Source organism: Pseudophryne corroboree (assembly GCF_028390025.1).
Source record: "Pseudophryne corroboree isolate aPseCor3 chromosome 3 unlocalized genomic scaffold, aPseCor3.hap2 SUPER_3_unloc_101, whole genome shotgun sequence".
Lineage (NCBI taxonomy): Eukaryota > Metazoa > Chordata > Amphibia > Anura > Myobatrachidae > Pseudophryne > Pseudophryne corroboree.
This window is the reverse complement of record NW_026967496.1, coordinates 113,088-134,868: the sequence shown is the minus strand read 5'-3', so window position 1 is coordinate 134,868 and position 21,781 is coordinate 113,088. Positions and strand designations below refer to the sequence as shown.

Sequence of the window (21,781 nt, the reverse complement as noted above, 5' to 3'; positions counted from 1 at the left end):
AGTATGTTGACTGGCCCTCTGTGCCCATGCTGCTGAAGATTGTGCGGCCGGTGGTGGAGGCATCTGGGGGGTGGGGTACATCCCTGTATATCCCTGGTACATCTGTGACTGTCTGTATTGGGATGGGACTTGAGGAAGGGTACGATGCGTCCTTGTGGCTTGCGACGGCGGATATGGTGGATCACCAGCGTGTTGATCAACTGGTACTGGGAGCTTATCATAGATCATCTACAGTGTGGTTGCGATGACCTGTTGGCTGGAAGAGGAGTGTTGATGACTCTCCAACATGTTTTTATTGCTTTCTGCCAGACATGAGCTGTTTTCCACGAGCTTGACCATGGATTCGGACAGAATGTTAAGTACGTTCATATTCTCCCTATGATCTTGAATTATGATCTGTAGTATTGTGGCCGTGCTGTCGGAAAAAGTCTTCTGCAGTTCAAGCAGACTGTTTGACATTTTCTCCATTGTCCTCTCAATGTTGTCCAGTCTGCTTCCCACGACATTTGTGTATGTATCCTGGCGTGTCCCAATCTCTGATGCCAGGGTGTGAACCCTCTGAACAGTTGAGGGATTCTGCCCTTCCTGGATGTCTGCCACCACTTGCATTTGGGCAGCTAAAAAGAAAATTAGACAATATTATACACATTCATCATACATTTTTTTGAAGGCTCACTATTCAATTTACTCACGCAGGGATGTAGTAACTGGAGCCTCCTGCACTTCCACCTCGTCATCCTCTGACGACTCCTGTAGGAGATCCGGCCTGAAGTAGGAACCAATCCCCGAAGCTAGTCCGCTGCTGGTTCGTGGCACCACTGTTTGCAAAATAATCTTTTTGGGAAAGTTAATAAACTTTACACAACTGCTGACCCCCCCCCCCCCCCCCCACAAAAAAAAATACAAACCTTCTCCATCCTGTGATGCCGCTGCTCCAGGAGCTCCACTGGTCCTCGTTTCGGAAGACTTTTCAAGGGTCTGGCTGGATACGTCTGCACGGCTGTCCTCAAACCCAAGAAAAGTTTTGTCTGTTAACCCTGTAGACTCAAACAGATCGGGTGATGGGTCCACAAGGGTTGTGTCTTGAGGCTCTTCAGTCACAGTCCCAGAGCTCCTGGAGAGACGACGGTCTGGTGATGGCCTGCGCGCAGGAGCTGTAGTTTGGCGCCCATCTTGTGGTGTGGTCGCCGACGGTGTCTGGCGCACAGGTGATAGTCTGTGCGCTGACGTCGTCTGGTGCACAGGTGACCAACTGCGCGATGACGAACTGTGGCGCACAGGTGACGATCTGTGTGATCGCGATGCTTGCGGCGCAGTTGATGGTCCGCGCGCTGCTGCCGATGCCTGCTGCACAGGTGACGGTCCGTGCGCTGGCGATGTCCTGTGCGCAGGTGATGTCCTCTGGGCAGGTCTGTCTGAAAAAAAAAAAAGCACATTAGCACATACAAAAATTTTAAAGGGAAGTACAGCTCATGTGAATGTATTCTTACCATCAGACCTCCTTTGGACGGCTGGTCTCCCGCCTTCCTCCGTCTTCTGGGCGGTTCTTCCTCCTGGGGAAAGCCGGCAGGACGGCTGGAGTCCACACCTCCGCGAACTCCTTCGACCATGGCAGGGTTCATGCGCCTTCTAATAACGTTCTCCCAGGGTAGCCACTTCAGATTGAGAGCCGGGCCACCTCCCGTAGCTGTCTCATGTCGGCGCTGAATCCCCATCTTCTTCTTGGTCTGTCTGCGGCAATCACTGTACCGCTTCAAGCAATTTCTGGTGCTCCGGCGGTTTCCAGATATTGCAGTGACTTGACTGGCGATGGATTCCCAGATGTTCCGCTTTACCTTAGCTGCTGTGGTCTGTGCCCTTAGTCCATACAAAACGTCGTAGGACCTGTCGACGCAATCCACTAGGGTACAGTTTTCCGCCTCAGTGTATCTGGGTCCACGCGGCTTTTTCTGTCCTGCATCTTCACCAGAGGCTTCCTCCTCCGACTGCTCCTCTGGCTGGCTTCTTGCCTTTAGGGATTAAAAAAAATAATATTTTTTTTTTTAATAGGATCGGTATGTACCTGTGAGTGTCAGTATCCCTGGCATTGCGCACATATTCCAGTAGGTGTGCATGGCATTGCGCAAACTACAGTGGGTAAAGTTTGATGCTATTTGTGTCTGCAGGTGTGGTTAAGTACCTTTCTACTAGGCTTTTTCTTGGACTTCTCATGGGCCCTTGACGACCGCGGCTGGTCACTAGATGCCTGGTCGGTCGTATCCGCCTCCTGGGTTGGCTCCCACTCCTCATTGCTATGCAGGGATAGATCCGAGGGGGTGGGGGAAGGGGCGGATCGGGTCTGCTTGTCCTTTGACATCTCTGTTATAAAATAAAAATACATACATGTATAAATGGCTGCCCCTCACAAAATGGCTGCCCCTCACAAAATGTCGACCTGGCTGTCGACCAAACTTGCTCCAAATCACCCCAAAATGGCCAGAAAGCATCCCAACACACTCAGGAGGCACACCACTGCAAAATTAGGCGGGAAAACACATGTTTGCAAGACAGTCAGCAGCACATGTCGACCTGGCTGTCGACTAAACTTGCTCCAAATCACCCCAAAATGGCCAGAAAGCATCCCAACACACTCAGGAGGCACACCACTGCAAAATTAGGCGGGAAAACACATGTTTGACAAACTGCCGACAGCACATGTCGACCTGGCTGTCGACTAAACTTGCTCCAAATCACCCCAAAATGGCCAGAAAGCATCCCAACACACTCAGGAGGCACACCACTGCAAAATTAGGCGGGAAAACACATGTTTGTAAGACAGTCAGCAGCACATGTCGACCTGGCTGTCGACTAAACTTGCTCCAAATCACCCCAAAATGGCCAGAAAGCATCCCAACACACTCAGGAGGCACACCACTGCAAAATTAGGCGGGAAAACACATGTTTGACAAACTGCCGACAGCACATGTCGACCTGGCTGTCGACTAAACTTGCTCCAAATCACCCCAAAATGGCCAGAAAGCATCCCAACACACTCAGGAGGCACACCACTGCAAAATTAGGCGGGAAAACACATGTTTGCAAGACAGTCAGCAGCACATGTCGACCTGGCTGTCGACTAAACTTGCTCCAAATCACCCCAAAATGGCCAGAAAGCATCCCAACACACTCAGGAGGCACACCACTGCAAAATTAGGCGGGAAAACACATGTTTGCAAGACAGTCAGCAGCACATGTCGACCTGGCTGTCGACTAAACTTGCTCCAAATCACCCCAAAATGGCCAGAAAGCATCCCAACACACTCAGGAGGCACACCACTGCAAAATTAGGCGGGAAAACACATGTTTGCAAGACAGTCAGCAGCACATGTCGACCTGGCTGTCGACTAAACTTGCTCCAAATCACCCCAAAATGGCCAGAAAGCATCCCAACACACTCAGGAGGCACACCACTGCAAAATTAGGCGGGAAAACACATGTTTGACAAACTGCCGACAGCACATGTCGACCTGGCTGTCGACTAAACTTGCTCCAAATCACCCCAAAATGGCCAGAAAGCATCCCAACACACTCAGGAGGTACACCAATGCAAATAGAAGACCCAAAAAAGTCATTTAAAGAATAAAAAAAAAACGTGAAAAACTACCCCAAAACACAAGTCTCCCCCAAAAAATGCAGCAACACAAGCAAGGGGCTATACACATACCTGCACACATGCACACATACACAAACACCCCATGTACACCTCATGGCAACCCCCACTACACAAACACATACATGCAACACCAGACACACATGTGGTACTTACCTACAAATGTAGTAAAAGCTCCTAAAATGGCTCTCCTCCGGGTAACAGGAATCCTCCTGACTGTCCTGGAATAAAGCCTGCTGGGGTGTCCAAACGATATCCACAGCAAACAACCAAATTGCTAGCTCTGCACCTCCTCACACCTCTCTGCAGGTTCACAAAATGGCTGCAGAGCATGCAGCAAACAAGCCCTAATAAAGGGCTGCTTTCGGCGGGAAGGCGAATTCAGTACGCCCACTACTCGCCGATTGGCCGTAATCCGCCTGCGGGAGGGGCAAATCAGTTATACATTGAATATTGTGAATTCAGGGTCCCGGCGACAGGGCTGCGGCTGGCGATAGCGGGCGAATTATACAGGGGCGGATCTAATGACGCGATTCGCCCGCTATTGCATATACCCCTATGTCGGTAGAACAATACGCTCTCTAGGTTTTTAGAACATAGAAGATTCATTCTTAAAAAGTCAACTAAACACTGTGTACCTAGACATGTTTGCTCACTCCATGGAGATGATTGTGGGGTTCTGTCCATACAGGGAGTTGAACATATAAAACAGACATTCCCAGGTGGGGATAGATATAACCTCCTCTGTAAGAGGGAAGCATACTGGATTTGTATACTAGATACTTTGTTCCCTCTAGGTCTCAACGAAAACATTGAGCTGAATAATATATGAATCAATATCTGTATGTTATTCTATTTTATCCTATAGCTTCCTTTTTTTTCTTCTTTCCTCCCCTCTTTTTTTCCCTGGCTGTTTTCTTATCCTTCTGTTAAAAAACTTAGTCTATACATACATATATATCCTTTGAGATATCTATGGAGTATATGATACACATGGGCCCTCATTCCGAGTCGTTCGCTCGTTCTTTTTCATCGCATCGCAATGAAAATCCGCTTAGTACGCATGCGCAATGTTCGCACTGCGACCAGTAGCGGATCTTGCCACGGGCAAGCAGGACTTTTGCCCGGGGCGCCGCCTTCCGGAGGGCGCCGCACCAGGGCAAGATCCGCTGCTGCAGGGTGTGCCCCCCGGCCCCCGCTGTCCCCCTGCTGCCGCTGTCCGCTGGGAAGGGAAACTAGACGCGTACGCGTCTAGTTTCCCTTCATAGAGAGGTCCTTTACTGTGCGGTGCGCGATGACGTCATCGCGCACCGCACAGCCAAGGTCCTCTCCACGAAGGGAACTAGACGCTACGAAGTTTCCCTTCGTGGAGAGGAACTTTGATGTGCGGTGCGCGATGACGTCATCGCGCACCGCGCATCATTCCAGTCTGTGCAGGGGGCGTAAATGACCACGCCTCCTGTACGAAGCCGCGCCCCCTGATGCCGCCCGGGGCGCCAGGCGCCCCGGAACCGGCCCTGACTGCGACTGCGCCAAGTTATTTTGCTAAGAAGAAAGTATTTTTACTCACGGCTTTTTCTTCGCTCCGGCGATCGTAGTGTGATTGACAGGAAATGGGTGTTACTGGGCGGAAACACGGCGTTTTATGGGCGTGTGGATAAAAACGCTACCGTTTCCGGAAAAAACGCAGGAGTGGCTGGAGAAACGGGGGAGTGTCTGGGCGAACGCTGGGTGTGTTTATGACGTCAAACCAGGAACGACAAGCACTGAGCTGATCGCACAGGCAGAGTAAGTCTGAAGTTACTCAGAAACTGCAAAGTAGTTTGTAATCGCAATATTGCGAATACATCGGTCGCAATTTTAAGAAGCTAAGATACACTCCCAGTAGGCGTAGGCTTAGCGGCCCTCATTCTGAGTTGATCGCAGCAGCAAGAAAGTTAGCAATTGGGCAAAACCATGTGCACTGCAGGAGGGGTAGATATAACATGTGCAGAGAGAGTTAGATTTGGGTGTGGTGAGTTCAATCTGCAATCTAATTTACAGTGTAAAAAAAAAGCAGCCAGTATTTACCCTGCACAGAAACATAAACAGAAACAGAAAAATAACCCACCCAAATCTAACTCTCTCTGCACATGATATATCTGCTTCCCCTGCAGTGCACATGGTTTTGCCCAATTGCTATCAAAAATCCTGCTGCGATCAACTTGGAATTACCCCCCGCGTGTGTAACTCTGCTAAAATCGCCTTGCGAGCGATCAACTCGGAATGAGGGCCATGGTACTTTGTATCTATCTCTGGATTATTCTTTGTCTAGTGTGATATGAGCAACAATAGACTCATATATATATATATATATATATATATATATTTATTCACCAATTTACACTGAATATGACGATGCACATGGCTAACTCAGATGGTCTCTGTCACAATGACTGATGATTCAGAAAAGATTTTTCTATTTAATTATTATTATCTGTATATCTTCGGAACATCTATTTGAATATTTTCTCTCCTACTATTTCGAATACAGTGGTTTGGTCCGATATGCTTTGGGTGGGTTATAAATAGTTTATACAGCTGTAGGTATTTCCTCCACCTTAATCTTGCCACAACTTGTGATTTATTTGTTGCCTCTTCTCAATATACGTACCTAATAGATTAAACCTATAATATAAATGTATTCTCCAATAACAACCATTGGGGTGTGATTCAACCGTTCTAAATGGCTGTAAACATTAAAACATATGAACAATTCTATATAAAGTAATTGAGTCTAGGTTGGATTTGAACCGATGACCTCTCTCACTGTAGCTCAGTCACTTACTCACTGAGCTATTTTAGCTGTCTAGTTATTATGAGCTCTTTTGAAATACTTGTTTCTTGGAGCTTTCTAATTAAATTAATGGTTATACTCAGAGATTCCTTTTTATATTGAATATATGTGTTTTCAGAAAGTGGTGGGAATAACTTGAAACACGAAACCCCTTCAAAGGAATAGAGAGGATGATAAATATTCAAACTATATATAAAAAATAATCTCTATAAATCTCTATAAAGCAAGACGTATTTAAAGTTAAAGTAATAAAGCAACATATTAGGTATCTGTGTGTCCATTAGAAATTCTATCTGTATATACATATATATGCGGATTAGTGTGTTCTTTGTTTTCCCACCACTATCTACTAGAAGTACTAATTTTATTGTTTAAGCTTGATATTACAGGTTGAGTATCCCATATCCAAATATTCCGAAATACGGAATATTCCGAAATACGGACTTTTTTGAGTGAGAGTGAGATAGTGAAATCTTTGTTTTTTGATGTCTCAATGTACACAAACTTTGTTTAATACACAAAGTTATTACAAATATTGTATTAAATGACCTTCAGGCTGTGTGTATAAGGTCTATATGAAACATACATGAATTGTGTGAATGTAGACACACTTTGTTTAATAAAGTTATTAAAAATATTGGCTACAATTACCTTCAGGCTGTGTGTATAAGGTGTATATGTGACATAAATGCATTCTGTGCTTAGATTTAGGTCCCATCGCCATGATATCTTATTATGGTATGCAATTATTCCAAAATACAGAAAAATCCCATATCCAAAATACCTCTCGTCCCAAGCATTTTGGATAAGGGATACTCAACCTGTATCTGTATAGTTCCTTTTTCTTTTTAACAAAAGAGCACCTGTATTAATTACATCATGTGGATCAACTCTATACAAATTAAGCAACACCGAGCATTCACTCAGGTTTGCATATCACCACTCAAAAGCCAATTGGATACAAACGGTTTAATTACCCATTACTTCTTCATTGGGTATTCATATCTCCTGAGGAAACCGCCGTTTGCCTGTGGCGGAGAAACGCATTGAGGGTTGTAGCTACTGCCGGTCCATTGAAGGAGATTCATCCACTTCGTTTAACCCTGCTATAAACAATTTCATTGATCCTCACCGCTGTCACACGGAACGGAACGCTACTGCCCTCCGCTGTGCCAGGGCCCCCTGTCTGCAGACTGATCATCGGAGCTTGTGGCATCTCCCTCTGGTCCATCTGTTAGGGATACCTGCAGCCGCTTGTAGCTCACACTGCACTTTGCTATTGACGGGAACCAGCGGAGATTACCAACATTGGGTGAGAACACTGACCTATAAGTGAGGATATTGAACTACTTAAATTATCCACTTTCATACCGTGGGATCCCTCTGGTATATACATAAATTGGAGTCCTCCTTCACTCTATTATGTTAATTAATGGACCGCAGTACTGCACATATCAGCTGATTCAGCTGCATTTAAATACAATCGATCTAATGTGAGTGATTACAGCTGAATCTGTATACAGTTTATATACAATCAGAAATATTGTGGCTACATTTTATCTGGTTATTATTGGCATAACTGTTTTTATTGTGTTGAACTCTAATAAATATTAGAAATATTTTTATTTATATACCATCAGCGCTCTTTTATGTCTCTATTGAAACTTAAACAATCTATGGGCCTTAATGAAAGCATAAATTATAGTGCTTTTCTTTAAGCACGACCTGACTTCCAAATTACCATTTATTCCTTTTGTCATCTAACTGCTTTCCCTCTCACAGTGCCAGGTAGCACTCACACTCACCACCGTACCCCATAACCTGGTACTGCTGATCCATTAACATTACCCCTTATTCTCTCCCTTTCCTTTTCATCCCCTTGCATCCCGCCCTACACTGTGCAAGTACCCACCTCACAATGTGTCCTTTTACCTCACAAGGGTCACCTACTTAATTTGGTCCAGGCATCTCAGTGTTCACCCACCCCTTTTTCCCTTTTTTTCCCCTATGAACCACCCCTTTACTAAGCTTACTCACCATGCCCACACCCAACAACCAATGGGTGCTATGTGTAACCCCACACTTATCTACACAGTCAAACCATTGACCTACACGTTAGCCACATTTCTTTTCTATGTGTCACTATCACACAATTACCCTCACTCTCACGGTGGGCTCACCACCTCCTCCATGACATTCCAACCCTCAACCACGCCCACCATTTATATCTTATTGGCACATACCCTTAACACCACACTCCTATACGTATACACCTATTTGTATTCAGGCACAATATAGTCCTATCTGACCAACAGCCAACCTTTGGCTTTATGTATTTATCACCTATTTTACATTTAATGGTAACCTAATTCAGACTATCCCCTCTAGATTTGTTGTTATCGGGGATCACTCATCCATACAACATCAACAAGATTTTTTCTTCTTTTTCCGTTTTTTCGTAAGGATCAACAGCTTAATCGGTCATTGTACCTAGCAGACACTGTTAATTAGCAAAAAATTCCCGATATGGGACACAGGCTATATCTAATACTGAGGTATTGTAAAACCCAGACCTATACCTAAGTTCTGGTGTACAACTGTCCCAACTAATAATCTATCAGTCGGCAGCAACATATCTAATAGACTGGCCCGGGGAAGCTCCAATACAGTCCCACTCGTGGATCAGACCATACGCCCTGAATACGCTCGGTTGCCGAGCGACAGGATGCCCTAACCCCGATGGTCCATCTGATTCCTCGAGGAAGGTGATGTCATCCACAGCAGCTAGGACGTCTTGTATCCTAGCAACATGATGCCTGAATCCCGGATATGACGTTACGCGGCTGGGCCCGGGATACAATCTGAAATATATAATCAGTTATCCCTGCGGCCCGAGTGTGTCAACCCACTATGCTAACGAGGTTACTAACTAATTTATTAAGAGTTTGGGGGCTCTAATACAGTCCCACCTGCTTGGTATACAGAACGTCACGTGCACACTCGGTTGCCGAGCAACAGGACGCTCCAACCCTGACGGCCAATCCGATCTCTGGAAAAAGATGACGTCACCTAAAACATTCGAGGACGTCCTGTATCCTAGCAACGCGACACCGGAAATGACGTTACGCAACAGGGCTCAGGACATATAAGTATCTGAAATAGGTAAAGCGGTCATCCCTGCGGCCAGAATATATTAAACCACTGTACTAACGAGGACACCAATAAAGAGTTTATCAACATTCTCTCCCTTCTCCTCGTTTGTCTCTTTGCTAAAGCAAGAGTTATAGGTTGCCTAGCAACTTGATCAAATCCACCACTTCCGCTGAGCACAGCGGAAGTTTGACGATGATTACAAGCCAATTGAGCACATCGCAGCTATTGGCTAATAACTAATTATACAGGTATTTAAACCTCAGACCAGCAGCATTGGAAGTGAACAAGCCCGCAGGATGGGTGAAACGCGTTTTCCAGCATGACCTACCCCATTACAGCATGACCTACCCCAGCATTCCAGCATAAATCACTACAATACGAACTAAGGACCTGGGAAGTACATCTTGCATTTTGCAATCTAGTGACTGACTCAGGGACCTGGGCAGGGACCAGTACCCCTTTGTGCTTTTTGCTGTTTTTTGTTTTTTTTTCTTTAATGTTTTTCTCATTTGAGTATATGCAGCAATTTGGCATGTCCTTTTCGTGACCCTAATTAGGGCATCCCAGTGATCTGGGCAGTGACTGCTACTTCTAACAATTTTCCACAAATATTTTGTGTCATATATATATATATATATATATATATATATATATATTTTGCCAATTGTTATTTTTGCCAATTTTTTGCTCTTTTCAAATCACAGCATCATAATTACTATAATCATCTTAATTACCATTGTCATTTTATGATTCTTTTTGAATAGCACCGACGAGAGAATAATAATAATAATATGTAGCCAATTAGTATCTGCAGGGGCCTGTCCACTCCCCTTACCTGGTATACTGGTAACAGGAGTATTCTCTAACATACCCTAAATTGTGAATTTTTCTAACGTCTCTATACCATACCGGATGTTCCAGGGACCTAGGCAGGATTATCATACCATTACCTCTCTGAAATAACCTATCAGTTGTGCTGTAAGCTATACACAGTGTTCTTTTCTGATAATCTTTGCAGCATATGTGTTAATAAGTACAATAACAGCTACCTATTTGGGCCTGTGTACCAACCTTCAGTCAATTGGGCTTATGCCCAATCATTCTTAACTTTGATTCTATTTTGGCTCTGATACCAAGCTGACATCCGACTCAATCTCCTTTCAGCTCCTTTTCCCTCCCCCCCTCTTTCTCTCTTTTCCCCCCCTTCACCTTCTTCTCCTTGCTCTTCCCCTCCTTTCCTTCCTCTTTTTCTCTTCCTTTTCACTTCTGTATATATCTGCGGACTCTCATCCATGATCCACAGGTTTACCCTGTGCCTAACATAGACAGCAGATCTGCCCCATTTTCTGTCTCTCCTTCTAATCTTCCTTAGGTGCACTCTCATTGGTGAGTCAGGCCCAAGAAATTACTACCATACCCCACCGATAAAGCCCGATCTCGTCCGTTCTTGGAAGCAAAACGATGGTGGGCTGGGTCAGTATCTGTGAGGGTGACCCCCAGAGAATACCCGGCAGGGACGTGCAGTCAGGGGAGGCAGTGCCTCCCCTGTCACTAATGATTAAAATAATACAAAGAAGATACATAAGACATATATTCTGTGTCAGATGTACCCTCTTTGTATTATTACAATCATTGTAGTCCGCATGTACTACATTTGGGAGGCACTGACAGCTAGTGCCTCCCGTAACCAGTGGGAACGGGACAAAGCGGGGGGCGGGGCTATGCGCTGGGCTGTAAAAGCCTATCACAAAAACAGTGGAAAGCGGCACTTATACAAGTGCCTCGCTAGCAGGGAAAGCACGCCCCTGCTAGCGAGGCACCTGTGATTGGACAGCGGATCCAGTGCTGGATTCGCTGGTCCAACCACATAGACGCGGCTGGGAGAAGTGGCGGCGGGACACGTCAGGCAATGCTCCAGCTGCAGCGCGCCGGGATGCCGAGGAGACAGAGTGAATGCGGCGCTGACTATGAGCGGCTCCCCCCTCCCTGCCTCCTTACTCACAGCACTGTTCTTGCAGCGGTACATGGAGAAGGGGGGAGAGCAGAAGACAGCACCGCAAGAGCCGGGTGCAGAGAGCTGGGAGTGCTTTATGCAGCTCCCTTCCTCCACTGCTCTCTCCCAGGGAGCAGCACTGACACCTCTGCGGAAGACACATATTCCGAGGCCAGGACCCAGGTGAGGGGGGGAGAGAGAATGAAAGTAACGTGGGAAGGGGGGCAGCTCTCACCCACAGATCACCAGAGACTCCCCCTCCCCCCGTGACAGGGCTGCAGGGAGTAGTAGTGGAAGGGGGGGGGGGGGGGCACTGTGTACACCAGCTAGTGTCGGGCTGGCTTTGGAGCCTGCTGCTTGATAGTGAGGGGTTATTTTTATAAAAAGGGGCGTGGTCACATATCCGTGATTAAGTCACGCCCCCGACTGTGCCCAGTCTCCTGTGATCTGACTGCTGCTTTGTCTACTTTGCTGACACTGTCTCCTGTAGTGTGAGCTGGCACCTCCTGCCTGGAGGTAACTACTGTGGTAGTGTGTGTCAGTGTGTGTGTGCCTCAGTGTGTCTGTGTGTCTCAGTAAAAGTCCAAATGCCTCAGTGTGAGTGTCAGTGTGCGTGTCTCAGTATGAGTGTGTGCCTCAGTGTGTCTGTGTGTCTCAGTAAAAGTCCAAATGCCTCAGTGTGAGTGTCAGTGTGCGTGTCTCAGTATGAGTGTGTGCCTCAGTGTGAGTGTCAGTGTGCGTGTCTCAGTATGAGTGTGTGTGCCTCAGTGTGAGTGTCAGTGTGCGTTTCTCAGTATGAGTGTGTGTGCCTCAGTGTGAGTGTCAGTGTGCATGTCTCAGTATGAGTGTGTGCGCCTCAGTGTGAGTGTCAGTGTACGTGTCTCAGTATGAGTGTGTGCGCCTCAGTGTGAGTGTCAGTGTACGTGTCTCAGTATGAGTGTGTGCCTCAGTGTGAGTGTCAGTGTGCGTGTCTCAGTATGAGTGTGTGTGCCTCAGTGTGAGTGTCATTGTGCGTGTCTCAGTATGAGTGTGTGCGCCTCAGTGTGAGTGTCATTGTGCGTGTCTCAGTATGAGTGTGTGCGCCTCAGTGTGAGTGTCAGTGTACGTGTCTCAGTATGAGTGTGTGCCTCAGTGTGAGTGTCAGTGTGCGTGTCTCAGTATGAGTGTGTGCCTCAGTGTGTCTGTGTGTCTCAGTAAAAGTCCAAATGCCTCAGTGTGAGTGTCAGTGTGCGTGTCTCAGTATGAGTGTGTGCCTCAGTGTGAGTGTCAGTGTGCGTGTCTCAGTATGAGTGTGTGTGCCTCAGTGTGAGTGTCAGTGTGCGTTTCTCAGTATGAGTGTGTGTGCCTCAGTGTGAGTGTCAGTGTGCATGTCTCAGTATGAGTGTGTGCGCCTCAGTGTGAGTGTCAGTGTACGTGTCTCAGTATGAGTGTGTGCGCCTCAGTGTGAGTGTCAGTGTACGTGTCTCAGTATGAGTGTGTGCCTCAGTGTGAGTGTCAGTGTGCGTGTCTCAGTATGAGTGTGTGTGCCTCAGTGTGAGTGTCATTGTGCGTGTCTCAGTATGAGTGTGTGCGCCTCAGTGTGAGTGTCATTGTGCGTGTCTCAGTATGAGTGTGTGCGCCTCAGTGTGAGTGTCAGTGTACGTGTCTCAGTATGAGTGTGTGCCTCAGTGTGAGTGTCAGTGTGCGTGTCTCAGTATGAGTGTGTGCCTCAGTGTGTCTGTGTGTCTCAGTAAAAGTCCAAATGCCTCAGTGTGAGTGTCAGTGTGCGTGTCTCAGTATGAGTGTGTGCCTCAGTGTGAGTGTCAGTGTGCGTGTCTCAGTATGAGTGTGTGTGCCTCAGTGTGAGTGTCAGTGTGCGTTTCTCAGTATGAGTGTGTGTGCCTCAGTGTGAGTGTCAGTGTGCATGTCTCAGTATGAGTGTGTGCGCCTCAGTGTGAGTGTCAGTGTACGTGTCTCAGTATGAGTGTGTGCGCCTCAGTGTGAGTGTCAGTGTACGTGTCTCAGTATGAGTGTGTGCCTCAGTGTGAGTGTCAGTGTGCGTGTCTCAGTATGAGTGTGTGTGCCTCAGTGTGAGTGTCATTGTGCGTGTCTCAGTATGAGTGTGTGCGCCTCAGTGTGAGTGTCATTGTGCGTGTCTCAGTATGAGTGTGTGCGCCTCAGTGTGAGTGTCAGTGTACGTGTCTCAGTATGAGTGTGTGCCTCAGTGTGAGTGTCAGTGTGCGTGTCTCAGTATGAGTGTGTGCCTCAGTGTGTCTGTGTGTCTCAGTAAAAGTCCAAATGCCTCAGTGTGAGTGTCAGTGTGCGTGTCTCAGTATGAGTGTGTGCCTCAGTGTGAGTGTCAGTGTGCGTGTCTCAGTATGAGTGTGTGTGCCTCAGTGTGAGTGTCAGTGTGCGTTTCTCAGTATGAGTGTGTGTGCCTCAGTGTGAGTGTCAGTGTGCATGTCTCAGTATGAGTGTGTGCGCCTCAGTGTGAGTGTCAGTGTACGTGTCTCAGTATGAGTGTGTGCGCCTCAGTGTGAGTGTCAGTGTACGTGTCTCAGTATGAGTGTGTGCCTCAGTGTGAGTGTCAGTGTGCGTGTCTCAGTATGAGTGTGTGTGCCTCAGTGTGAGTGTCATTGTGCGTGTCTCAGTATGAGTGTGTGCGCCTCAGTGTGAGTGTCATTGTGCGTGTCTCAGTATGAGTGTGTGCGCCTCAGTGTGAGTGTCAGTGTACGTGTCTCAGTATGAGTGTGTGCCTCAGTGTGAGTGTCAGTGTGCGTGTCTCAGTATGAGTGTGTGCGCCTCAGTGTGAGTGTCAGTGTGCGTGTCTCAGTATGAGTGTGTGCGCCTCAGTGTGAGTGTCAGTGTGCGTTTCTCAGTATGAGTGTCAGTGTGCGTGTCGCAGTGTGAGTGTGTGCGCCTCAGTGTGAGTGTCAGTGTGCGTGTCTCAGTATGAGTGTGTGTCTCAGTAAAAGTCCAAATGCCTCAGTGTGAGTGTCAGTGTGCGTGTCTCAGTATGAGTGTGTGCCTCAGTGTGAGTGTCAGTGTGCGTGTCTCAGTATGAGTGTGTGTGCCTCAGTGTGAGTGTCAGTGTGCGTTTCTCAGTATGAGTGTGTGTGCCTCAGTGTGAGTGTCAGTGTGCATGTCTCAGTATGAGTGTGTGCGCCTCAGTGTGAGTGTCAGTGTACGTGTCTCAGTATGAGTGTGTGCGCCTCAGTGTGAGTGTCAGTGTACGTGTCTCAGTATGAGTGTGTGCCTCAGTGTGAGTGTCAGTGTGCGTGTCTCAGTATGAGTGTGTGTGCCTCAGTGTGAGTGTCATTGTGCGTGTCTCAGTATGAGTGTGTGCGCCTCAGTGTGAGTGTCAGTGTACGTGTCTCAGTATGAGTGTGTGCCTCAGTGTGAGTGTCAGTGTGCGTGTCTCAGTATGAGTGTGTGCGCCTCAGTGTGAGTGTCAGTGTGCGTGTCTCAGTATGAGTGTGTGCGCCTCAGTGTGAGTGTCAGTGTGCGTTTCTCAGTATGAGTGTCAGTGTGCGTGTCGCAGTGTGAGTGTGTGCGCCTCAGTGTGAGTGTCAGTGTGCGTGTCTCAGTATGAGTGTGTGTCTCAGTATGAGTGTGTGCGCCTCAGTGTGAGTGTCAGTGTGCGTGTCTCAGTATGAGTGTGTGTCTCAGTATGAGTGTGTGTGCCTCAGTGTGAGTGTCAGTGTGCGTTTCTCAGTATGAGTGTGTGTGCCTCAGTGTGAGTGTCAGTGTGCGTGTCTCAGTATGAGTGTGTGCGCCTCAGTGTTAGTGTGCGTGTCTCAGTATGAGTGTCAGTGTGCGTGTCTCAGTAGGAGTGTGTGCGCACCAGTGTGAGTGTCAGTGTGCGTGTCTCAGTATGAGTGTGTGTCTCAGTATGAGTGTGTGCGCCTCAGTGTGAGTGTCAGTGTGCGTGTCTCAGTATGAGTGTGTGTGCCTCAGTGTGAGTGTCAGTGTGCGTGTCTCAGTATGAGTGTGTGCGCCTCAGTGTGAGTGTCAGTGTGCGTGTCTCAGTATGAGTGTGTGTGCCTCATTGTGTGTGTCAGTGTGCGTGTCTCAGTATGAGTGTGTGTGCCTCATTGTGAGTGTCAGTGTGCGTGTCTCAGTATGAGTGTGTGCGCCTCAGTGTGAGTGTCAGTGTGCGTGTCTCAGTATGAGTGTGTGCCTCAGTGTGAGTGTCAGTGTGCGTGTCTCAGTATGAGTGTGTGTGCCTCAGTGTGAGTGTCATTGTGCGTGTCTCAGTATGAGTGTGTGCGCCTCAGTGTGAGTGTCAGTGTACGTGTCTCAGTATGAGTGTGTGCCTCAGTGTGAGTGTCAGTGTGCGTGTCTCAGTATGAGTGTGTGCGCCTCAGTGTGAGTGTCAGTGTGCGTGTCTCAGTATGAGTGTGTGTGCCTCAGTGTGAGTGTCAGTGTGCCGTTGTCTCAGTATGAGTGTGTGCGCCTCAGTGTGAGTGTCAGTGTGCGTGTCTCAGTATGAGTGTGTGTGCCTCATTGTGTGTGTCAGTGTGCGTGTCTCAGTATGAGTGTGTGTGCCTCTTTGTGAGTGTCAGTGTGCGTGTCTCAGTATGAGTGTGTGCGCCCTCAGTGTGAGTGTCAGTGTGCGTGTCTCAGTATGAGTGTGTGCCTCAGTGTGAGTGTCAGTGTGCGTGTCTCAGTATGAGTGTGTGTGCCTCAGTGTGAGTGTCATTGTGCGTGTCTCAGTATGAGTGTGTGCGCCTCAGTGTGAGTGTCAGTGTACGTGTCTCAGTATGAGTGTGTGCCTCAGTGTGAGTGTCAGTGTGCGTGTCTCAGTATGAGTGTGTGCGCCTCAGTGTGAGTGTCAGTGTGCGTGTCTCAGTATGAGTGTGTGCGCCTCAGTGTGAGTGTCAGTGTGCGTTTCTCAGTATGAGTGTCAGTGTGCGTGTCGCAGTGTGAGTGTGTGCGCCTCAGTGTGAGTGTCAGTGTGCGTGTCTCAGTATGAGTGTGTGTCTCAGTATGAGTGTGTGCGCCTCAGTGTGAGTGTCAGTGTGCGTGTCTCAGTATGAGTGTGTGTCTCAGTATGAGTGTGTGTGCCTCAGTGTGAGTGTCAGTGTGCGTTTCTCAGTATGAGTGTGTGTGCCTCAGTGTGAGTGTCAGTGTGCGTGTCTCAGTATGAGTGTGTGCGCCTCAGTGTTAGTGTGCGTGTCTCAGTATGAGTGTCAGTGTGCGTGTCTCAGTAGGAGTGTGTGCGCACAGTGTGAGTGTCAGTGTGCGTGTCTCAGTATGAGTGTGTGTCTCAGTATGAGTGTGTGCGCCTCAGTGTGAGTGTCAGTGTGCGTGTCTCAGTATGAGTGTGTGTGCCTCAGTGTGAGTGTCAGTGTGCGTGTCTCAGTATGAGTGTGTGCGCCTCAGTGTGAGTGTCAGTGTGCGTGTCTCAGTATGAGTGTGTGTGCCTCATTGTGTGTGTCAGTGTGCGTGTCTCAGTATGAGTGTGTGTGCCTCATTGTGAGTGTCAGTGTGCGTGTCTCAGTATGAGTGTGTGCGCCTCAGTGTGAGTGTCAGTGTGCGTGTCTCAGTATGAGTGTGTGTGCCTCAGTGTGAGTGTCAGTGTGCGTGTCTCAGTATGAGTGTGTGCGCCTCAGTGTGAGTGTCAGTGTGCGTGTCTCAGTATGAGTGTGTGTGCCTCATTGTGTGTGTCAGTGTGCGTGTCTCAGTATGAGTGTGTGTGCCTCATTGTGAGTGTCAGTGTGCGTGTCTCAGTATGAGTGTGTGTGCCTCAGTGTGAGTGTCAGTGTGCGTGTCTCAGTATGAGTGTGTGCGCCTCAGTGTGAGTGTCAGTGTGCGTGTCTCAGTATGAGTGTCAGTGTGTGTGTCTCAGTATGAGTGTGTGCGCCTCAGTGTGAGTGTCAGTGTGCGTGTCTCAGTGTGAGTGTGTGTCTCAGTATGAGTGTGTGCGCCTCAGTGTGAGTGTCAGTGTGCGTGTCTCAGTATGAGTGTGTGCGCCTCAGTGTGAGTGTCAGTGTGCGTGTCTCAGTATGAGTGTGTGCGCCTCAGTGTGAGTGTCAGTGTGCGTGTCTCAGTGTGCGTGTCTCAGTATGAGTGTGTGCGCCTCAGTGTGAGTGTCAGTGTGCTTGTCTCAGTATGAGTGTCAGTGTGTGTGTCTCAGTATGAGTGTGTGCGCCTCAGTGTGAGTGTCAGTGTGCATGTCTCAGTATGAGTGTGTGTCTCAGTATGAGTGTGTGCGCCTCAGTGTGAGTGTCAGTGTGCGTGTCTCAGTATGAGTGTGTGCGCCTCAGTGTGAGTGTCAGTGTGCGTGTCTCAGTATGAGTGTGTGCGCCTCAGTGTGAGTGTCAGTGTGCGTGTCTCAGTATGAGTGTCAGTGTGCGTGCCTCAGTGTGAGTGTGTGTGCCTCAGTGTGAGTGTCAGTGTGCGTGTCTCAGTATGAGTGTCAGTGTGCGTGCCTCAGTGTGAGTGTGTGTGCCTCAGTGTGAGTGTCAGTGTGCGTGCCTCAGTATGAGTGTGTGCGCCTCAGTGTGAGTGTCAGTGTGCGTGTCTCAGTATGAGTGTCAGTGTGCGTGCCTCAGTGTGAGTGTGTGTGCCTCAGTGTGAGTGTCAGTGTGCGTGCCTCAGTATGAGTGTGTGCGCCTCAGTGTGAGTGTCAGTGTGCGTGTCTCAGTATGAGTGTGTGTGCCTCAGTGTGAGTGTCAGTGTGCGTGTCTCAGTATGAGTGTGTGTGCCTCATTGTGTGTGTCAGTGTGCGTGTCTCAGTATGAGTGTGTGTGCCTCATTGTGAGTGTCAGTGTGCGTGTCTCAGTATGAGTGTGTGCGCCTCAGTGTGAGTGTCAGTGTGCGTGTCTCAGTATGAGTGTGTGTGCCTCAGTGTGAGTGTCAGTGTGCGTGTCTCAGTATGAGTGTGTGCGCCTCAGTGTGAGTGTCAGTGTGCGTGTCTCAGTATGAGTGTGTGTGCCTCATTGTGTGTGTCAGTGTGCGTGTCTCAGTATGAGTGTGTGTGCCTCATTGTGAGTGTCAGTGTGCGTGTCTCAGTATGAGTGTGTGCGCCTCAGTGTGAGTGTCAGTGTGGGTGTCTCAGTGTGAGTGTCAGTGTGCGTGTCTCAGTATGAGTGTGTGTGCCTCATTGTGTGTGTCAGTGTGCGTGTCTCAGTATGAGTGTGTGTGCCTCATTGTGAGTGTCAGTGTGCGTGTCTCAGTATGAGTGTGTGCGCCTCAGTGTGAGTGTCAGTGTGCGTGTCTCAGTATGAGTGTGTGTGCCTCAGTGTGAGTGTCAGTGTGCGTGTCTCAGTATGAGTGTGTGCGCCTCAGTGTGAGTGTCAGTGTGCGTGTCTCAGTATGAGTGTCAGTGTGTGTGTCTCAGTATGAGTGTGTGCGCCTCAGTGTGAGTGTCAGTGTGCGTGTCTCAGTGTGAGTGTGTGTCTCAGTATGAGTGTGTGCGCCTCAGTGTGAGTGTCAGTGTGCATGTCTCAGTATGAGTGTGTGTGCCTCAGTGTGAGTGTCAGTGTGCGTGTCTCAGTATGAGTGTGTGCGCCTCAGTGTGAGTGTCAGTGTGCGTGTCTCAGTATGAGTGTCAGTGTGCGTGTCTCAGTATGAGTGTGTGCGCCTCAGTGTGAGTGTCAGTGTGCGTGTCTCAGTGTGAGTGTGTATCTCAGTATGAGTGTGTGCGCCTCAGTGTGAGTGTCAGTGTGCGTGTCTCAGTATGAGTATGTGCGCCTCAGTGTGAGTATCAGTGTGCGTGTCTCAGTATGAGTGTGTGTGCCTCATTGTGTGTGTCAGTGTGCGTGTCTCAGTATGAGTGTGTGTGTGCCTCATTGTGAGTGTCAGTGTGCGTGTCTCAGTATGAGTGTGTGCGCCTCAGTGTGAGTGTCAGTGTGCGTGTCTCAGTATGAGTGTGTGTGCCTCAGTGTGAGTGTCAGTGTGTGTGTCTCAGTATGAGTGTGTGCGCCTCAGTGTGAGTGTCAGTGTGCGTGTCTCAGTATGAGTGTCAGTGTGCGTGTCTCAGTATGAGTGTGTGCGCCTCAGTGTGAGTGTCAGTGTGCGTGTCTCAGTGTGAGTGTGTGTCTCAGTATGAGTGTGTGCGCCTCAGTGTGAGTGTCAGTGTGCGTGTCTCAGTATGAGTGTGTGCGCCTCAGTGTGAGTGTCAGTGTGCGTTTCTCAGTATGAGTGTCAGTGTGCGTGTCGCAGTGTGAGTGTGTGCGCCTCAGTGTGAGTGTCAGTGTGCGTGTCTCAGTATGAGTGTGTGTCTCAGTATGAGTGTGTGCGCCTCAGTGTGAGTGTCAGTGTGCGTGTCTCAGTATGAGTGTGTGTCTCAGTATGAGTGTGTGTGCCTCAGTGTGAGTGTCAGTGTGCGTTTCTCAGTATGAGTGTGTGTGCCTCAGTGTGAGTGTCAGTGTGCGTGTCTCAGTATGAGTGTGTGCGCCTCAGTGTTAGTGTGCGTGTCTCAGTATGAGTGTCAGTGTGCGTGTCTCAGTAGGAGTGTGTGCGCACCAGTGTGAGTGTCAGTGTGCGTGTCTCAGTATGAGTGTGTGTCTCAGTATGAGTGTGTGCGCCTCAGTGTGAGTGTCAGTGTGCGTGTCTCAGTATGAGTGTGTGTGCCTCAGTGTGAGTGTCAGTGTGCGTGTCTCAGTATGAGTGTGTGCGCCTCAGTGTGAGTGTCAGTGTGCGTGTCTCAGTATGAGTGTGTGTGCCTCATTGTGTGTGTCAGTGTGCGTGTCTCAGTATGAGTGTGTGTGCCTCATTGTGAGTGTCAGTGTGCGTGTCTCAGTATGAGTGTGTGCGCCTCAGTGTGAGTGTCAGTGTGCGTGTCTCAGTATGAGTGTGTGTGCCTCAGTGTGAGTGTCAGTGTGCGTGTCTCAGTATGAGTGTGTGCGCCTCAGTGTGAGTGTCAGTGTGCGTGTCTCAGTATGAGTGTGTGTGCCTCATTGTGTGTGTCAGTGTGCGTGTCTCAGTATGAGTGTGTGTGCCTCATTGTGAGTGTCAGTGTGCGTGTCTCAGTATGAGTGTGTGCGCCTCAGTGTGAGTGTCAGTGTGCGTGTCTCAGTATGAGTGTGTGTGCCTCAGTGTGAGTGTCAGTGTGCGTGTCTCAGTATGAGTGTGTGCGCCTCAGTGTGAGTGTCAGTGTGCTTGTCTCAGTATGAGTGTCAGTGTGTGTGTCTCAGTATGAGTGTGTGCGCCTCAGTGTGAGTGTCAGTGTGAGTGTGTGCGCCTCAGTGTGAGTGTCAGTGTGCGTGTCTCAGTATGAGTGTGTGCGCCTCAGTGTGAGTGTCAGTGTGCGTGTCTCAGTATGAGTGTGTGTCTCAGTATGAGTGTGTGCGCCTCAGTGTGAGTGTCAGTGTGCGTGTCTCAGTATGAGTGTGTGTCTCAGTATGAGTGTGTGTGCCTCAGTGTGAGTGTCAGTGTGCGTTTCTCAGTATGAGTGTGTGTGCCTCAGTGTGAGTGTCAGTGTGCGTGTCTCAGTATGAGTGTGTGCGCCTCAGTGTCAGTGTGCGTGTCTCAGTATGAGTGTCAGTGTGCGTGTCTCAGTAGGAGTGTGTGCGCACCAGTGTGAGTGTCAGTGTGCGTGTCTCAGTATGAGTGTGTGTCTCAGTATGAGTGTGTGCGCCTCAGTGTGAGTGTCAGTGTGCGTGTCTCAGTATGAGTGTGTGTGCCTCAGTGTGAGTGTCAGTGTGCGTGTCTCAGTATGAGTGTGTGCGCCTCAGTGTGAGTGTCAGTGTGCGTGTCTCAGTATGAGTGTGTGTGCCTCATTGTGTGTGTCAGTGTGCGTGTCACAGTATGAGTGTATGTGCCTCATTGTGAGTGTCAGTGTGCGTGTCTCAGTATGAGTGTGTGCGCCTCAGTGTGAGTGTCAGTGTGCGTGTCTCAGTATGAGTGTGTGCGCCTCAGTGTGAGTGTCAGTGTGCGTGTCTCAGTATGAGTGTGTGCGCCTCAGTGTGAGTGTCAGTGTGCGTGTCTCAGTATGAGTGTGTGCGCCTCAGTGTGAGTGTCAGTGTCTCAGTATGAGTGTGTGCGCCTCAGTGTGAGTGTCAGTGTGCGTGTCTCAGTGTGAGTGTCAGTGTGCGTGTCTCAGTATGAGTGTGTGCGCCTCAGTGTGAGTGTCAGTGTGCGTGTCTCAGTATGAGTGTCAGTGTGTGTGTCTCAGTATGAGTGTGTGCGCCTCAGTGTGAGTGTCAGTGTGCATGTCTCAGTA

The 21,781-nt window shown here is 48.8% G+C and overlaps 1 protein-coding gene across 1 annotated transcript; it reads right to left on the bottom strand.

Moving 5' to 3' along the window:
* Nucleotides 1-695: 695 nt before the first annotated feature.
* Nucleotides 696-3,968, bottom strand: LOC134983247 (uncharacterized). The gene is made up of 5 exons (XM_063948977.1): nt 3,806-3,968; nt 2,180-2,358; nt 1,491-2,009; nt 909-1,415; nt 696-818 (listed from the first exon to the last, which is right to left on the bottom strand). Exons 2-4 carry the CDS (start codon nt 2,354-2,356, stop codon nt 1,098-1,100), a joined length of 1,014 nt encoding a protein of 337 aa, XP_063805047.1. The 5' UTR covers nt 2,357-2,358; nt 3,806-3,968; the 3' UTR covers nt 696-818; nt 909-1,097.
* Nucleotides 3,969-21,781: the final 17,813 nt, after the last annotated feature.